The 15,683-nt window shown below is 33.0% G+C and overlaps 1 protein-coding gene across 4 annotated transcripts in view; it reads left to right on the top strand.

The window, feature by feature from the left end:
- The window catches only part of Ubr3 (ubiquitin protein ligase E3 component n-recognin 3), a 227,269-nt gene extending 211,841 nt beyond the window's left edge, over positions 1 to 15,428 (top strand). For all 4 annotated transcript variants that reach the window (XM_071619089.1, XM_071619090.1, XM_071619088.1 and 1 more), the window contains 4 exons: positions 4,942 to 5,121; positions 10,768 to 10,977; positions 12,594 to 12,733; positions 13,018 to 15,428. In XM_071619089.1, coding sequence (XP_071475190.1) covers positions 4,942 to 5,121; positions 10,768 to 10,977; positions 12,594 to 12,733; positions 13,018 to 13,135 — 648 coding nt within the window. In that variant the 3' untranslated portion in view covers positions 13,136 to 15,428. The remainder of the gene's footprint in view (positions 1 to 4,941; positions 5,122 to 10,767; positions 10,978 to 12,593; positions 12,734 to 13,017) is intronic.
- The last annotated feature ends 255 nt before the right edge of the window (positions 15,429 to 15,683 follow it).

The following is a 15,683-nucleotide window of genomic DNA, read 5'->3' as shown; positions in this document are numbered from 1 at the left end:
GGTAAAGCAATTTCTTCACAAATTAGGTAGTCTTCTATGTAGAAAATCATAAGGGGTCTTCAAAAAATTATTGGAGATAAGTTCTATAAGATTGCAAGATAGGGGCCAGGGTTGTGGCTCAGCAGTAGAGTGCTTGCCTAGCATGTGTGAGGCACTGGGTTCGACCCTCAGCACCACATAAAAATAAATAAAATAAAAGTATTATGTCCAACTACCACTAAAAAAAAATACATATATTTAAAAAAAGATTGCAAGAAAAAAGATAAAGGTATTAAAAATTCATTGTAATTTACCTGGATGTGGTGTTAAAAGTACCAAACCTCCCTCTGCTCCAGTATTCTCATTTAATTGATCTGAGTGAAGTCCAGGCAGTATTACTATTATTTTTTAAAAAATATCTATGCACTTGGGCGCTGATGATGTAGTGTTTCCCAATGCACATAAAATTTATGTTTACAATATACTGTCGTCTATTAAGTCTGCAGTAGCATTATGGCTAAAAAATGTGCATACTTTAATTAAAACATTTTTATTGCTAAAAGTGCTAGTGATCATCTGAGCCTTCAGCAAGTTGCAATCTTTTTGGGGGAGGAGGGTCTTGCCTTGGTGCTGATGGCTGAAGACTAGTGCTTGATCAGTGTAATGCTTGCTTAAGGTTGGGGTGTCTGTGGTGATTTCTTAGGACAATGAAGTTTGCTACATCAATGACTCTTTCATGGAAGATTTCTGTGTAGCATGCAGTACTATTGGATAACATTTTGTGCTTCTTAAAACTTCTTTCCAAATTGGAGTCAATGCTCTCAAACCCTGCTATTGTGTAATCCTTGAGGCTTATGTGTTGAAATTCTGTGTTGTCAACAGTTTTCACCAGGAATAAACTCCATCTCAAGAAAAAAAAAAATTCATTGTATTTCCATATATTAACAGTGAGCAATCTGAAAATAATGTTAAGAAATAATTTTATTTATAATAGAGGATATGAAAATATAGTGGAATTACATTATGGCAATATGCAGTTTGATTTATAAATATGCTAAAAACCACTGAATTGTTCCTTTAAAGAATGAGTTTTATGGTAAGTGAATGTTTTAAAAAAGTGTGTGACTAAGGACTTGTATCCAGCATATATCAAAACTCATCACTCAATAATAAAATAAGAAGCCCAGCACAAAAATTTATAAAATATTTGAATAAACATTTCTTGAAAAAATGTATATGAATAGCCAACAAGGAGATGAAAAATGTTCAACATGTTCATTTAAAAAGTCTAAATTAATGTCACAAGTGATAATACCAAGTGTTGGTGAGGATTTAGAGTAGCTAAATGAGTAGAATTCTCATTTTTTAATGGTAGGAATGCAAAATGATATAGTCAATTGGAAAAAGTTTATTTAAAAGTTTCTTTTAAAAATAAGCAAATGCTTACTGTACAACCCAACAATTCTATTCTTGTGTATCTTCCAAAAGAAATAAAAACATATCCATATAAAGACTAAATAAATGTTTATAAAAGCCTAATTTATAGCGAAAAACTGACCTGAAAGTCCATGAATGAATGAATAAAATGTATTGTGTCTATACATTAGAAGACTACTCAGCAATTAAAAAGAATGCATATTGATATATACAATAACATGGATGAATATCAAAATATTATTCTAAGTGAAAGACCTGGCACAGACAACATACTGAATGATTCCATTTATATGAAAAGAAGATTAGAGCTAAAACTATAATGGCAGAAGGCAGGTTAGTGGATGCAGGAATAGGGATCAGGATCGACTTCCTGGAGCATGAGTGAATTTTGGGGGAGATTTTTCTAAAATTTTATTGATTGTGGTGGTCACATTACTGCACATACACAAAAGTTAATCAAATTATACTTAAAATGGAATTTTATGGTATGTAAATTATACCTCAGTAAAATGGTTTTAAAAAATGTCTGTAGCTATATAAATGGAGGATATATAGCTTCATTTCTAGAGATTAAGATGTTGTTATCTTTCTCAACTTGCATATAATTTTGATTTTTTATCTTTATTTTTCATTTCACATATTTTAGAATTTTGTATTTAATGTAAATAAGTCATTCACTTGTGTAAAAGTTTGTTAAATATCTGCTTTGTGCCAAACACTGGAAATATACAATTCCTATTTTCAAATAACTCACAATCTTATAAAGAAAACTAATTTATTTTTAAAGTTATTAATAGAAAACATAAGCACAAGAATAGAAGTATTTACAAGATATGGAAGGATTTATTTTATCTGAATGGAGCTGGGTGGTTTAAGGTCTCATTAAATGGGGTCAGGTAAGGTTCCCTAGGGAGGTGGAGTTTGGAGGATAAGAGGAATTGACCCAATAGACAAGGGAGAATAAATAAGCACACTAGCTTCCTACATGGTCTTTTTTTAAAAAAAATATTTATTTATTTATTTTAATTAGATATATATATATATATATGACAGCAAAATGCATTTTGATTCATCATATATAATTGCATCACAACTTTACATTTCTCTGGTTGTACACGATGTGGCATCACACCATATGTACAGTCATACATGTACCTAGGGTAATGATGTCCATCTCATTCTACTATCTTTCCTGCCCCCATTCCCCCTCCCCACCTCTCCCTTCCCTTTACCCAAAGTTCCTCCATTTTTCCCATGCACCCTTCCTACCCCATTATGGATCAGCATTCACTTATCAGAGAGAACATTTGGCCTTTGGGTTTTGAGGTTTGGCTTACTTCACTTAGCATGATATTCCCCAACTCCATCCATTTACCTGCAAATGCCATAATTTTATTCTGTTTTAATGCTGAGTAATATTCCATTATGTATATATACAACAATTTCTTTATCCATTCATCTGTTGAAGGATATATAGGTTACTTCTACAGTTTGACTGTTGTGAATTGAGCTGCTATAAACATTGATGTGGCTGCATTTCTATAATATGCTGATTTTAAGCCCTTTGGTATAGACCGAGGAGTGGGATACCTGGGTCAAATGGTGGTTCCATTACAAGTTTTCTAAGGAATCTTCATACTGCTTTTCACAGCAATTACATCAATTTGCAGTCCTATCAGCAATGTATGAGTGTGCTTTTTCCTTCACATCCTCGCCAACACTTATTATTGTTTGTATTCTTGATAATTGCCATTCTGACTGGAGTGAGATGAAATCATAGAGCAGTTTTGATGCAAATTTCTCTAATTACTAAAGACATTGAACATTGTTTCATATATTTGTTGATCGAATGTGTATCTTCTTCTGAGAAGCATCTGTTCAGTTCCTAAGCCCATTTATTGATTGGGTTGTTTGTTATTTTGGTGTTAAGTTTTTTGAGTTCTTTATATATCCTGGAGATTAGTGCTCTATCTGATGTGCAAAAATTTGCTTCCAAAATTTGCTCCTCATTGTCTGTTTCTTTTGCTGAGAAGAAGCTTTTTCGTTTGGGTCTATTCCATTTATTGTTCCTTGATTTTATTTCCATACATCAGTGATGAATCTTCTGAAAGAGAAATTAGGAAAACTACCCCATTCACAATAGCCTCAAAACAAACAAACAAACTTGGGAGTCAGCTTAACAAAAGTTGACCTCTACAATGAAAACTATAGAACACTAAAGAATGAAATTCAAGAAGATCTTAGAAGATGGAAAGATCTCTCATGCTCTTGAATAGGCAAAATTAATATGTCAAAATGGCCATACTGTCCAAAGCGCTCTACAGATTCAGTGCGATTCCAGTTAAAATCCCAACATCATTCCTTATAGAAATAGAAAAAGCAATCATGAAATTCATTTGGAAAAATAGGAGACCCAGAATAGCCAAAGCTATCCTTAGCAAGAAGAGTGAAGCAGGAGGCATCACAGTATCAGACCTTAAACTATACTACAAAGCTATAGTAACAAAAATTGCATGGTATTGGCACCAAAATAGACATGTAGACCAATGGTACAGAATAGAAGACACAGAGACAAACCCATATAAACAAAGTTATCTCATACTAGACAAAGGCACCAAAAATATGCACTAGAGAAAAAATAGCCTCTTCAACAAATGGTGCTAGGAAAACTGGAAATCCATATGTAACAAAATGAAACTAACCCCTATCTCTCACCCTGCACAAAACGTAACTCAAAATGGATCAAGGTCCTAGGAATTAGACCAGAGAACTTGTGCCTAATAGAGAAAAAAGTAGGCCCAAATCTTTTTCATGTCAGATTAGGCCCTGACTTTCTTGACAAGATTCCTAAAGCGCAAGAAATAAAATGGTTTTTGATTAAATAAAGAGGAATTAGGGGATATATTTTTGTGTTTCTAAGAGTGACTAATTTCTTTAAAAATCAATTTTCAGGGTATATGTCCTTGGATCACTGATTTCTCTATTCTTTTATTAGTGAGTAGAGCTTCAGATTGCCTGCCTTTTAGATCTCTCAGGTTTTTTAAAATCCATCCCCTACTTTTTTAATGCACTTTGTTTTACACTCCTTGTGAGTCCAAGCAAATTATTTAGCATTGCTTTTCATGAATTCTACATTTTTATTGTTGTTCTTTATCTACATTGACCATATTATACCCTTTAAATCAAAGCAACATTCTTTTTGCCCCAAATTAACTTTGCTTTCATTGAGTAACTAGTTTCTGTAGATGGGCTATTCATTATATATGTAAATATAATTATTTAAAAAAATAAATGTACAAAAGAAGCAGATGCTGTGACATTTATGAAAAATATTTGAGTATGTCTTGATATAACAGTGAGGAGCTGTTTCTTTTCTTCTTGTTCCTCCTGTTGCCCTTAGTTGACTCAGTTAAGAAAGTTTTCTTCCTGTCCCAAAGTAATTGATGAGGATGACACTTAAAATACCTATAATAGAAAATGTTCTTGATTAAATATCTTGAGAATTCTCTATTTCATGTCTAAAAGGAAGAAGAAGAATTTTCAGTTCTTGCCAGTTGCCTGGGACTTCTGCCAACATTTTACCAAACAGAACATCCTTTCATCAGTGCCTCGTGTCTGGAATGGCCAGTTCCACCATTTGATATTATAACTCAGTGGTGTTTTGAGATAAAATCATTTACTGAAAGACATGCAGAACAAGGAAAGGTATGTAAAAAGAGTGGTATTCACTTGCCATAGTGGTGGTATGCTAATAGAAAATAAAGGACTTCAGGTCATCTGTTCTTGGCAACATTTGTTAGACTGGTTAAATTGAAAAAGTGGTTTACTCAGATAAATTGCATTTTATAGTGTAAAATTTTAGAATGTACAAAGAAATAGTTCTTTTAATAAAGATAAGGTATTAGGTGTTATTTGAAGTTTGTTTTTGGTCAGCAGATTTTTATAGCACTAGACCTGAAAGATACAAAGGAATTTTAAGGTAAACAGGGAACTTGTATTTTTATTTGAAGGAGAACTATCTTACATTTTAAAAAGAAAAAAAAAATGATTTAGACTAGCAAATCTAAAATATCATGAATAACTTGAAAATGTGCTGGGTCTCTGTTGTCAGCTCAGTGGATCAAAGGGTTTGCATTGGAGACAAGTGAGTTGAGAGCAGAGTTGGGGCAGTAGTGAGTAAGCTGTGAGTGCCTTGATTTTGTGCACAGACTTTTCTTCTATAGTATTATAGTTTGAGAAATGGAATAATATGATGAAAATAGTATTCTAGGGTAGTATTTCTAGTGTGTTTCTAGAGTAACTGGGATTACAAGGGAGTATCACCCACCTGCTCATCTTCATTTTATATCACTTCTCTGCCACAACCTTGCTTAAATCATAAAATAATGTTTCTTAAATAAGCATTTCTTATTTAATTTTCTGACTGAAAATTAAAATAAGGAGAATAAAGAGAGAGGGAAGCAAGAAATTATTTAGGTGGTAAAAATCTGAACTATTTTTATAGTTAAAAATTAGAATGTAACTAATGCAAGAGACATTCAAGAGAAATATATAGGACTGGGTGGCCAGATGTATGTGACTTTAATAAATTGAACTCAAATCAGTAGGAGAACAGTGACTAACGTAGTTCTGGTAGGAACAGGCTTAAACACAATAGGCAAGGGAACACCAGTGCCTATTGAGGAAGATAATATACCATGGCACTCAGTGACCCTCACTATCTGACTTGCCTTTCTGTTCCTCCCACCACCACCACCCCTGCCTTTAAAATGGTACTGGAGAATAAGCCCAGAAGCATTCTGCCTCCCAGACCTTTTTAAAAATTTTTACTTTGAGACAGGGTCTCAGTAAGCTGCTGAGGATGGATGGTCTGAGGATGGCCTCAAACTTGAGATTTTCCTGTCTCAGTCTCTAGAGTAACTGGGATTACAAGGAAGCACCACTAACATGCTCATCTTCATTTTATATCACTTCTCTGCCACTACCTTGCTTAAGTCACAAAAGAATATTTCTTAAATATGCTATATGTTGTTAAACTTTGGTAGAATTGTTTTTTATTACTTTTTTTTTTTAATCTAAGACAATCTTCCTGCCCATCTCCTCTTTGAGACTTAGTGCTGAGATAAATGTTACCTCTTCTGTCTGATAGTTCATCTTCCTTTACAGTTTTAAAGCCCTCCTTCTATAATGCTATTCAACTGTACTTGTGTCACTTTGTCTAACAGTTGGTGTATTGATTATACTTATTTTCTCTAATTCTTTTTGTGCTGGGGATCAAACCCAGAGCCTTATGCATGCTAAGCATATATTCTACTGCTGAGTTCACAACCAGCCCCCATTGATCACATTTATATCTTTAATGTGTCTAACTGGAGGCTTTACAAAGCAAGAAGTCTTATTTATTCTTGTATCCCCAGTTTCTAGAAAATGCCTGATAAAGAGACTGGTAACCTAATATATATTTGTGGAATAATTAAGTGGTAGGATGGTATCAGTGGCAGAAATAGAACTGATGAAAGAGTAGCCAATTTTCAGGGAAAATGAGAATTTTAATTTTGAACATCAAAAAGAAAAAATATTTTATATGGAGATATCAGATTAGACTTAATTTTTAAAATATTGAAGTGAATAATAAAGTCAAGGTAAGCATAAATAATAAATGTCTCTTTTTTACTGAATTTTTTTAAAGAGATACCATCTCATCTTATTTATTTATTTTTGTTAGAAAAAAGAGAGGGAGCTGTAGGTATTGTAGCTTGTACTTCTATAGTAGAGGTTGTGTGTTAGTATGTGTGTGACACCCTGGAAAATTTTCAATCTCCGCCAAGGGAAAGGGAAATTCAAGAACTAATGGAACTTTGTATATTATGTATACAAATCTTTTTCCTGCCTAGGAAATTCTTTATTCATGGATTTTAACTAGAATTGAAGATATACATATACATATAAATATATATATTTTTAATGTCCGAAAATCTAGGAGAAATGACTTGGAGTAAGAAAGATATGGTTATAATTGTGGAACCAGGGCAAAAGAAAAGTGATTACATACTCAAATTTTTTGGTCTTCATATTAACGATGTTAAAACAAGTCTGCATTTCAGAAGAATGATTGTTGGTATGAATATTGATTAAAAAATAAAGAATTTATCATTTAACAATACTAAATCTTTTTGTAAAATTGAGTGGCAGTTATTTGTCTTAGAGTCTTAGAGTAAAAGACATTTATTTTTGCTAATGCAGAATTCTTACTGGTGGTTTAAGTGCACGCCCATCGCTTCCATACTCTTGTCCTTCTTCATTCTTTTCTATTACTAACTCTGACCCTGATTTTAGGTTAACCATATTCCCGCCCGCCAGGAATTTAAAATTTGAATAGAAGCACTTAGCAGAATAAATGGTAATAGGAATTTAATAATCCAACAATACCTTTGAAAGATAGTCTATGAATGTTTCCGAATTTTACTACCAGATAGGAATTTTTTTGTTGTTGTTGTTGTTTGCAAACAACAAAATCAAGTTCTGAAATAAGATAGGAAAACAGAACAAAAGTAAACCACAACAGAAAAAAATGGGATTCATTAGAAGCATACTGAATACTGTGTAGAAATGTAGAAGAGTTGAATTGCCATCCCTTGGGGAGAAGAGAAACCATGAAGACCTCTGGTCTGCTTTCTTGGAAGTGTTGCCATTGGATGCCTCTACCTCAGTTACTTTTCTTCCTTCCATGAGTGTGCTGAAGACTCAGATTCCTGGAGAGAGAATCTGATGGACCTAACTCAAATTATATTAACACTTCTGTGTGGGATAGGATCTTGTGCTAAGGGCAGCCCCATCAGGATTAATATGGAGCAGAAAAGGAGGTTAGTTTCTTAAAAAAAAAAGAAAGAAAGAAAGAAAGAAAAAAAAGAACACCACCTTATAATGTTGTTAACTTAAGAAGGCAGAAAAAGATACAAGGCAGATTTAAAGAACAAACTGATGGCCCACTGCATTTGCAAGTTACCTGCCAGCATACATACATCTTCGTATTTATAGTTTCACTTTTCCCACTGTCCCAAATGATTTAGTCTTCACATTTGCAACTTCAAATGTATCTATGAATTTTCCAAATATGGAACCTGAGATCCCTGTATTCATAAGCTCTTGAGAGATGTCCATCATGCCTCTGGAAATTTTTGTGTAGCACCTCCTTATCCTGAATTCAATAGTCAAAGAGAGGAACAGAGAATGAAAATGTTTCAAAAAACATGACACAGTAAACAAGAAAATTTGCAACTAGTCATAAAGTTGCAGCCAGTATACAGTCATATATATTTGACTTTTTTCTTTCACCTTCTTTGACCAGCTCCTCAAATGATTAGATTTGTTTAACTAAGAACGTGACCCCAACTTTATTCTGAGAGGTCTAAGCTTCTGGACTTGTTCCATCTTGCTAATATAAAGTTGTAATCATCTTGTGTAAAAATGTTACCTTTTAAGTTCCGAAATAGTCCTACATGGCGATAGTCCCAAAGTTCCATAATACTGCTTTCAATTATATGGCAGTGTTTTTATTCTTTTTGGTACTCAGTGACAGTTCCTGCAGACAATACTGTAAGCCATTTCCATTTCTTCTACTACAAGACATTCCCATTAGTTCTGCTAGTGATATGAGGAACTTAGAATAGTCAGATGACATTTAGATACTGATTCAATGAAACTATTATAGTATGTACTTCCTTAGGTACTAAATTCACAGAAGACTCCAGTACAGCAGTGAAGCAGATTCTTTTTTCTTCTTCCCTCTATTCCTTCCTTCCTTTCTATTTTTGTTGTGATAGGGATCAATCCCAGGGCATCATGCGTGCTAGGCAGGTACCCTACCACTGAGCCATACTCCCAAACCAAAGCGGAAATTTAGGACTGAATTTTTAGTTAGAGGTAAGACGATGACTTTCCACCTCCTGTTTTCCATATCTATACATTCTAGCTGTGAGAAAGAAAGATCACTTATATATACTGGTTGCTATTTAGAGCATATACTTCATTGTACAGGTGTTTTCTTCCAGCTAATAATCAGTTTAGTAGTTTATCATTTAGAAGTACAATAATTTCTTCAGATAATTGAGTATATATTAAGTTTCATGAATTCCATGGACATCTATCTATTGTCTTACATCTTCATAAAGGAAATTCTTTGATTACATTATTGTATAGGCTACAAGGTAATGCTCAAACAAATTGATAAAAGGGTTAAATTTGGGGGGAAACATTGCTGTCTCTTCTGCTTAATGGAAGGGTTCCAGTATAATCAATTCATTACAGAGTATGTCATCTTTGGGGCCTGGGTTAGGCACTGAGTATTGGCAAATGAACTATTATAAGCCCACTTATCCTTACTTGCATGCTTACTTTATCCATGAACTCATTGATAAATAACAACCTAGCCACTTGGTTACTCTACTGATTTAGTTGATTATGGCTGGCTGTAGATAATGTAAGATGAAGATCACATAAGTTGACAGTCATTCATACAGTTTCTTAATATAATGGATTCACACACATTTGATCTACTTTAAGTGTGAATAGAGTAATACCTAGGAAAAATTGATGCTCTTGCCTGTATTTTTCTACAACCCTAACTAAGCTCCCCCGCCCCATATAAAGGAGGAAATTTATTACAAGAATTGTAGCTCCCAGTACTGTGGATATAAATGATCTTAATAGTTTGAAGTATAACAAATTTTACATATTTTAGGAAGGAGATTCTAAGTTATGAAGTATTAAAATATAAAAAATGAGTTATAATTGTGAATTTCCTTAAAAAGGTCATGAATTGTTTGAAAATTAAAATAATAATAATAGGGGAATCAATAGAGTAGAGCAAGCAGATCAGGGGAAGGGAGAGGTGCTAGAGAATGAGTTTGATTAAATTATGTGCATATATGAATATGGCATAACAAATCCCACTATTATATATAGTCATAATGTATCAATAAAAATAAATTATAACTGTTTAAAACTTTTGCATTAAACATGTTAAAAGACAAATATACCAAGATAAATAGTCATGCATGCTGGAGATATTAATATTTCACTTTTAAAATAATAACAAGTTTATGTTATAGGGTGCTTAATCTAAAAAATTACATCTGTTATAAATGAAATCTGCATGAAAATAGAGAATGGTAATTGTTGAAGTACTATTTTTATCAATTGTAAAGTAGAAAAAAGGTATAGCAATAAATATTCACATTTTTGGAAGCAGATTTTCCTTTTTTTTTTTTTTAAGCCCTTTTTTAAAAAAATAAACATTTTGTGTTAGCATCTTAAATACATAAGACTAATGACTATTCTTGGATGTTTTAGGCTTTGCTTATCCAAGAATCAAGATGGAAATTACCGCACCTATTACAGTTACCTGAGAATTATAACACCATTTTTCAGTACTACCACAGAAAAACCTGTAGTGTCTGCACCAAGGTTCCTAAAGATCCTGCTGTTTGCCTTGTTTGTGGTACTTTTGTATGCCTGAAAGGACTTTGCTGCAAGCAACAAAGTTACTGTGAATGTGTATTGGTAAGTAGTAGTACAAAATTTATGAAAACTTAAATCTCATGAAAATTTGGTACATGGGGTCAAGTCAGCTCTTCAAATTTAACTAGTCTTTGAGTTAAACACAATATATATATAGATAGATAGATATAGATAGATAGATATATAGATAGATGGAATGTGTGTTTTGTTTTGTTGCTTTTTAATTCAGTAGAAGAATAAAAAAAAAATCTTCAAGGCTTTAAGTGGGTAAAACCTTTCTTTTTTTTTTTTTTTATTGTTGGCTGTTCAAAACATTACATAGTTCTTGATATATCATATTTCACAATTTGATTCAAGTGGGTTATGAGCTCCCATTTTTACCCCATATACAGATTGCAGAATCACATCAGTTACACATCCATTGATTTACATATTGCCATACTAGTGTCTGTTGTATTCTGCTGCCTTTCCTATCCTCTACTATCACCCCTCCCCTCCCCTCCCCTCCCCTCTTCTCTCTCTGCCCCCTCTACTGACATTCGTTTGTCCCCCTTGTATTATTTTTCCCCTTCCCCTCACTTCCTCTTGTATGTACTTTTGTATAACTCTGAGGGTCTCCTTCCGTTTCCATGCATTTTCCCTTCTCTCTCCCTTTCCCTCCCACTTCTCATCCCTGTTTAATGTTAATCTTCTTCTCATGCTCTTCGACCCTACTCTGTTCTTAGTTACTCTCCTTATATCAAAGAAGACATTTGGCATTTGTTTTTTAGGGATTGGCTAGCTTCACTTAGCATAATCTGCTCTAATGCCATCCATTTCCCTGTAAATTCTATGATTTTGTCATTTTTTAATGCAGAGTAATACTCCATTGTGTATAAATGCCACATTTTTTTTATCCATTCATCCATTGAAGGGCATCTAGGTTGGTTCCACAGTCTAGCTATTGTGAATTGTGCTGCTATGAACATCGATGTAGCAGTGTCCCTGTAGCATGCTCTTTTTAGGTCTTTAGGGAATAGACCGAGAAGGGGAATAGCTGGGTCAAATGGTGGCTCCATTCCCAGCTTTCCAAGAAATCTCCATACTGCTTTCCAAATTGGCTGCACCAATTTGCAGTCCCACCAGCAATGTACAAGTGTACCCTTTTCCCCACATCCTCGCCAGCACTTGTTGTTGTAAAACCTTTCTTAAAAACAATTCCAGTTCTACTCCTTTCTCCTATTGTCTTTTTTAAAAATATATTTTTTAGTTGTTGTTGGACCTTTATTTTATTTATGTGTATGTGGTGCTGAGAATCGAACCTAGTGCCTAACACACATTAGGCAAGCGCTGTACCACTAAGCCACAACCCCAGCCCGCTCTCCTATTATCTTTTAATGTTACATTTAAATGTGCTATGAAACAACATTCTTCTGTGTTATGGAGGATTCTAGCTTCTAAATTACGTTGGCTCTTAATTGCTTTCCTAGATAATCCTTACCCCAATTCTTCCTAATGTATTAATAATAATATATTGGGAATTGGGTTATAAATTTAAGATAGATGTGATCTTACTTAAAAATATCTTTGTGTTATTTAGAAAGCATTTAAAGACAGTCTTGATTTTGTTATAAAGTTCATTGATTATCAAATGAAATGATATATTTTAAAATTTTCAGCATTCTCAGAACTGTGGTGCTGGAACAGGCATTTTCCTTTTGATCAATGCATCAGTGATCATCATTATTCGAGGTCACCGCTTCTGCCTCTGGGGTTCCGTGTATTTGGATGCTCATGGAGAAGAAGATCGGGATCTTAGGTTAGATCTGCATTAATATATCCATTGTTTTGATGAAATTTGGTCAGTAAGAATCAAAGTGCCATTTCTGAATTTGTAAATATATATATGTATTTTAAATTAAGAAGCTCCACAATCATTAATTTAGAATAATTTCTAGTTTTTGAGTTATTTTTCCTATCAATATGCTGAGGAAACACAAACCAAATCACTGAGATTTTTGCCATATCAAATCTATTAAAAGAAGAAATGCGTGTGAAATCTTCATTATATTGTATTTTAATACTTCTTTTTTCCTTCCCTAGGCGCGGCAAACCTCTCTACATTTGTAAGGAAAGATACAAAGTTCTTGAGCAGCAATGGATTTCTCATACTTTTGATCACATCAATAAAAGATGGGGTCCACATTATAATGGGCTATGACTCACCACCTCAGCATTGCATTATATCATCATTTTCATTAAGAATTTATTTTATCAACAATAAGCTTTAACTTAATTTGGGGAGAGTAATGTTTTTGCTGAGGGGGAAAAAAAGAATACATTATGAAGCCTTTCCAAAATTAGGTGCTTGGTAATCACTTAATGGAATAGTAATTTTTTTTTAAGTATCTGGAGAACATAATAAATAAATCATTCTTTAGTGGTCATTTTTTTAAGTGCACAATTAATAAAAAGCACAACTTGTCCATAAAATCATTCAGAAGTTATTCTCCCAACAATGCATATCAGCTATTCATTGATACTTAGAATGGGTGTGATTTATTTGAAATTTTATTGCTCCTTTCTATCTGTGTTTTAATTTGCATCTGCTAAACATAATGCATCTTTTTCCTCTGCCATTCTTGTGTTAATTTGAAATTTTTGCTGTATGTAAGTAGAAAAAATGTAAAACATGATTTATGTGAAATATTGTATAGTAAAAGTTAGTCTAATAGTAGAATCTTAATTTTTTTTTCTTATTGTGAGGAATCGTTAAAAGTTTAAGGCTTTGCTGAAAACTTAATTCATTCTCAGGAATTTCATAAATATTCTCCCCAGGTAAATGAAATAGTTGTAAAATAAGTAGATAGCGCTGTTTATATAAATACAATACATTTTGAAGGGCATATGTGTGATTGAGGGGGGGTCCTTAATAATTAAAATTTGTGAACTGAAGGTGTAGCTCAGTGGTAAAGCACTTGCCTAGCATGTGTGAGGCACTGAGTTCTATCCTGAGCACTGCAAAAGAAAAAAAGAGAAACCAAAAGATTTAAGAAAATCCACATGACAAATTTTGATCCTGTGCATGCCCACCTTTTATTACCAACCAAGTTTTTGTTTATATGATTGGATTGGAAATACTGTAACTTCCCAACTAATGAACTGAACCGTAAGTTTTGGAACTTTCTTATCAGCTCAAGAGATTCAGTTACATTGTATTCATGCAGTGGAATCACTTCTGTTTCTGCTTGGTTTACTATAAGGAGAAAAAAAGGCTCAGTGGTGATGAACCTCATGAATGAACAGTACATGAAAAGCAATTTTTGTTTGTAAGGGTTTTTAAATCAGTAAAAATGGGATGATTGAGCTACAATCTACTCTATAATAAGTACATGGAAAGCATGTTATACATTGCTACCAAGATTTTTTCCAGATGACTCAGTAATTTGATGATTATTTCATATATCGTGCTATTGAGCAATTCCTGGTACTTTGGAATTTCATGGCTTGTTATATAAAATTATAATTTTACATGAAAAATAAAATTTAAAACATCTAATGATAAAACGTAAAAATAACATCAGATCCATGTTCTAAAATTTTTTTGAATGATATGGCATTACCGAATATGAAAATGAACATTAAATGATGGCCTTGCATTATAATAGGGAAAGCAGAGTAGTACATATTCAACTGTGTTCAGAACATCAATAAATTACCTACAGCTCTACAAGAAAATACATGGAAATAGCCTGCTATTTTTATATACATTTCCAAAATATTCAGACAACTTTCTGTAAGACTAGAATGATTCTGTTTCACTAAATCACTGTCCTTTCCAACACATTGCTACTTTTTTAAATACTGTATCATAAGTTCAGCCTGTCATATTTTTTGCATTGGTCATTATGAATACCAGACCATTTGTAAGTGTGGTTGAAGAGCAAAATACTAATTCACATCTCTAGTAAATACTGTTACAGGATTCATGAACTTGAATAATTCTACAGTTTGAAACTGATGCTATATATACCTGGTATAATGTATTCAGACTTTGATTACTACATATTTAAAATGGAATGTTTTATGGTTGTGCATATGGATGTGAAGTGAAAATATTAGCCTTAACTTTAAAATTTGGGTATTTGATAGTGTTTATTTTGATATTGGTGAATTAGTCACCAGTAAATTTTAAAAAAGCACTTGGTTGAAAATTGTACTTGAATACATACATGCATGCTGCTAAACTAGAACTTTAATTTTTTTCTCCATAACTTTTATAAGTCCCATTTATAAACCCACTTTTAAAAATAACAGGTCCAAGTTAGAGTGATGTGTGTATATTATTAAAAAAAATGTACTGGTGTGATATCTTGTATGAATGATCATTTAAATACAGTACATTACTGTAGAAGCTAAAACAGCCTTTATAATTAAGCAGAAATTACAAAACTAGGAATAACCAACATTGTAAGATATGTTAATAAAAACCTACTGTCATTTGGTTTGTGAAAGGTCCTTAAAATTTTTAATGCTAAATGTTTTTCTTTTTCCAAAGATATTGACAGTGATATATGTGAGTGGCCTAAAAGATCAAAGCACAACATAACTAATAGTTTCCTTAAGGTGGAGTTTAATGTGAAGGGTTTGCCTTATATTTTGCCTTTTATTTGCAGAGCTAGATCCTGTTTCTTTTGTCCTGGTCTCATATCCATTGTTAAATCTTTGCTAAATGTGTTGGGGTAGAGGAAGAGGGAAGTGGGTGTATA

The sequence above is a fragment of the Marmota flaviventris genome, chromosome 11 (genome assembly GCF_047511675.1).
Source record: "Marmota flaviventris isolate mMarFla1 chromosome 11, mMarFla1.hap1, whole genome shotgun sequence".
Classification (NCBI taxonomy): Eukaryota; Metazoa; Chordata; class Mammalia; order Rodentia; family Sciuridae; genus Marmota; species Marmota flaviventris.
The sequence above is the reverse complement of the archived record's forward strand: the minus strand, read 5'-3'. Positions and strand labels throughout refer to the sequence as shown.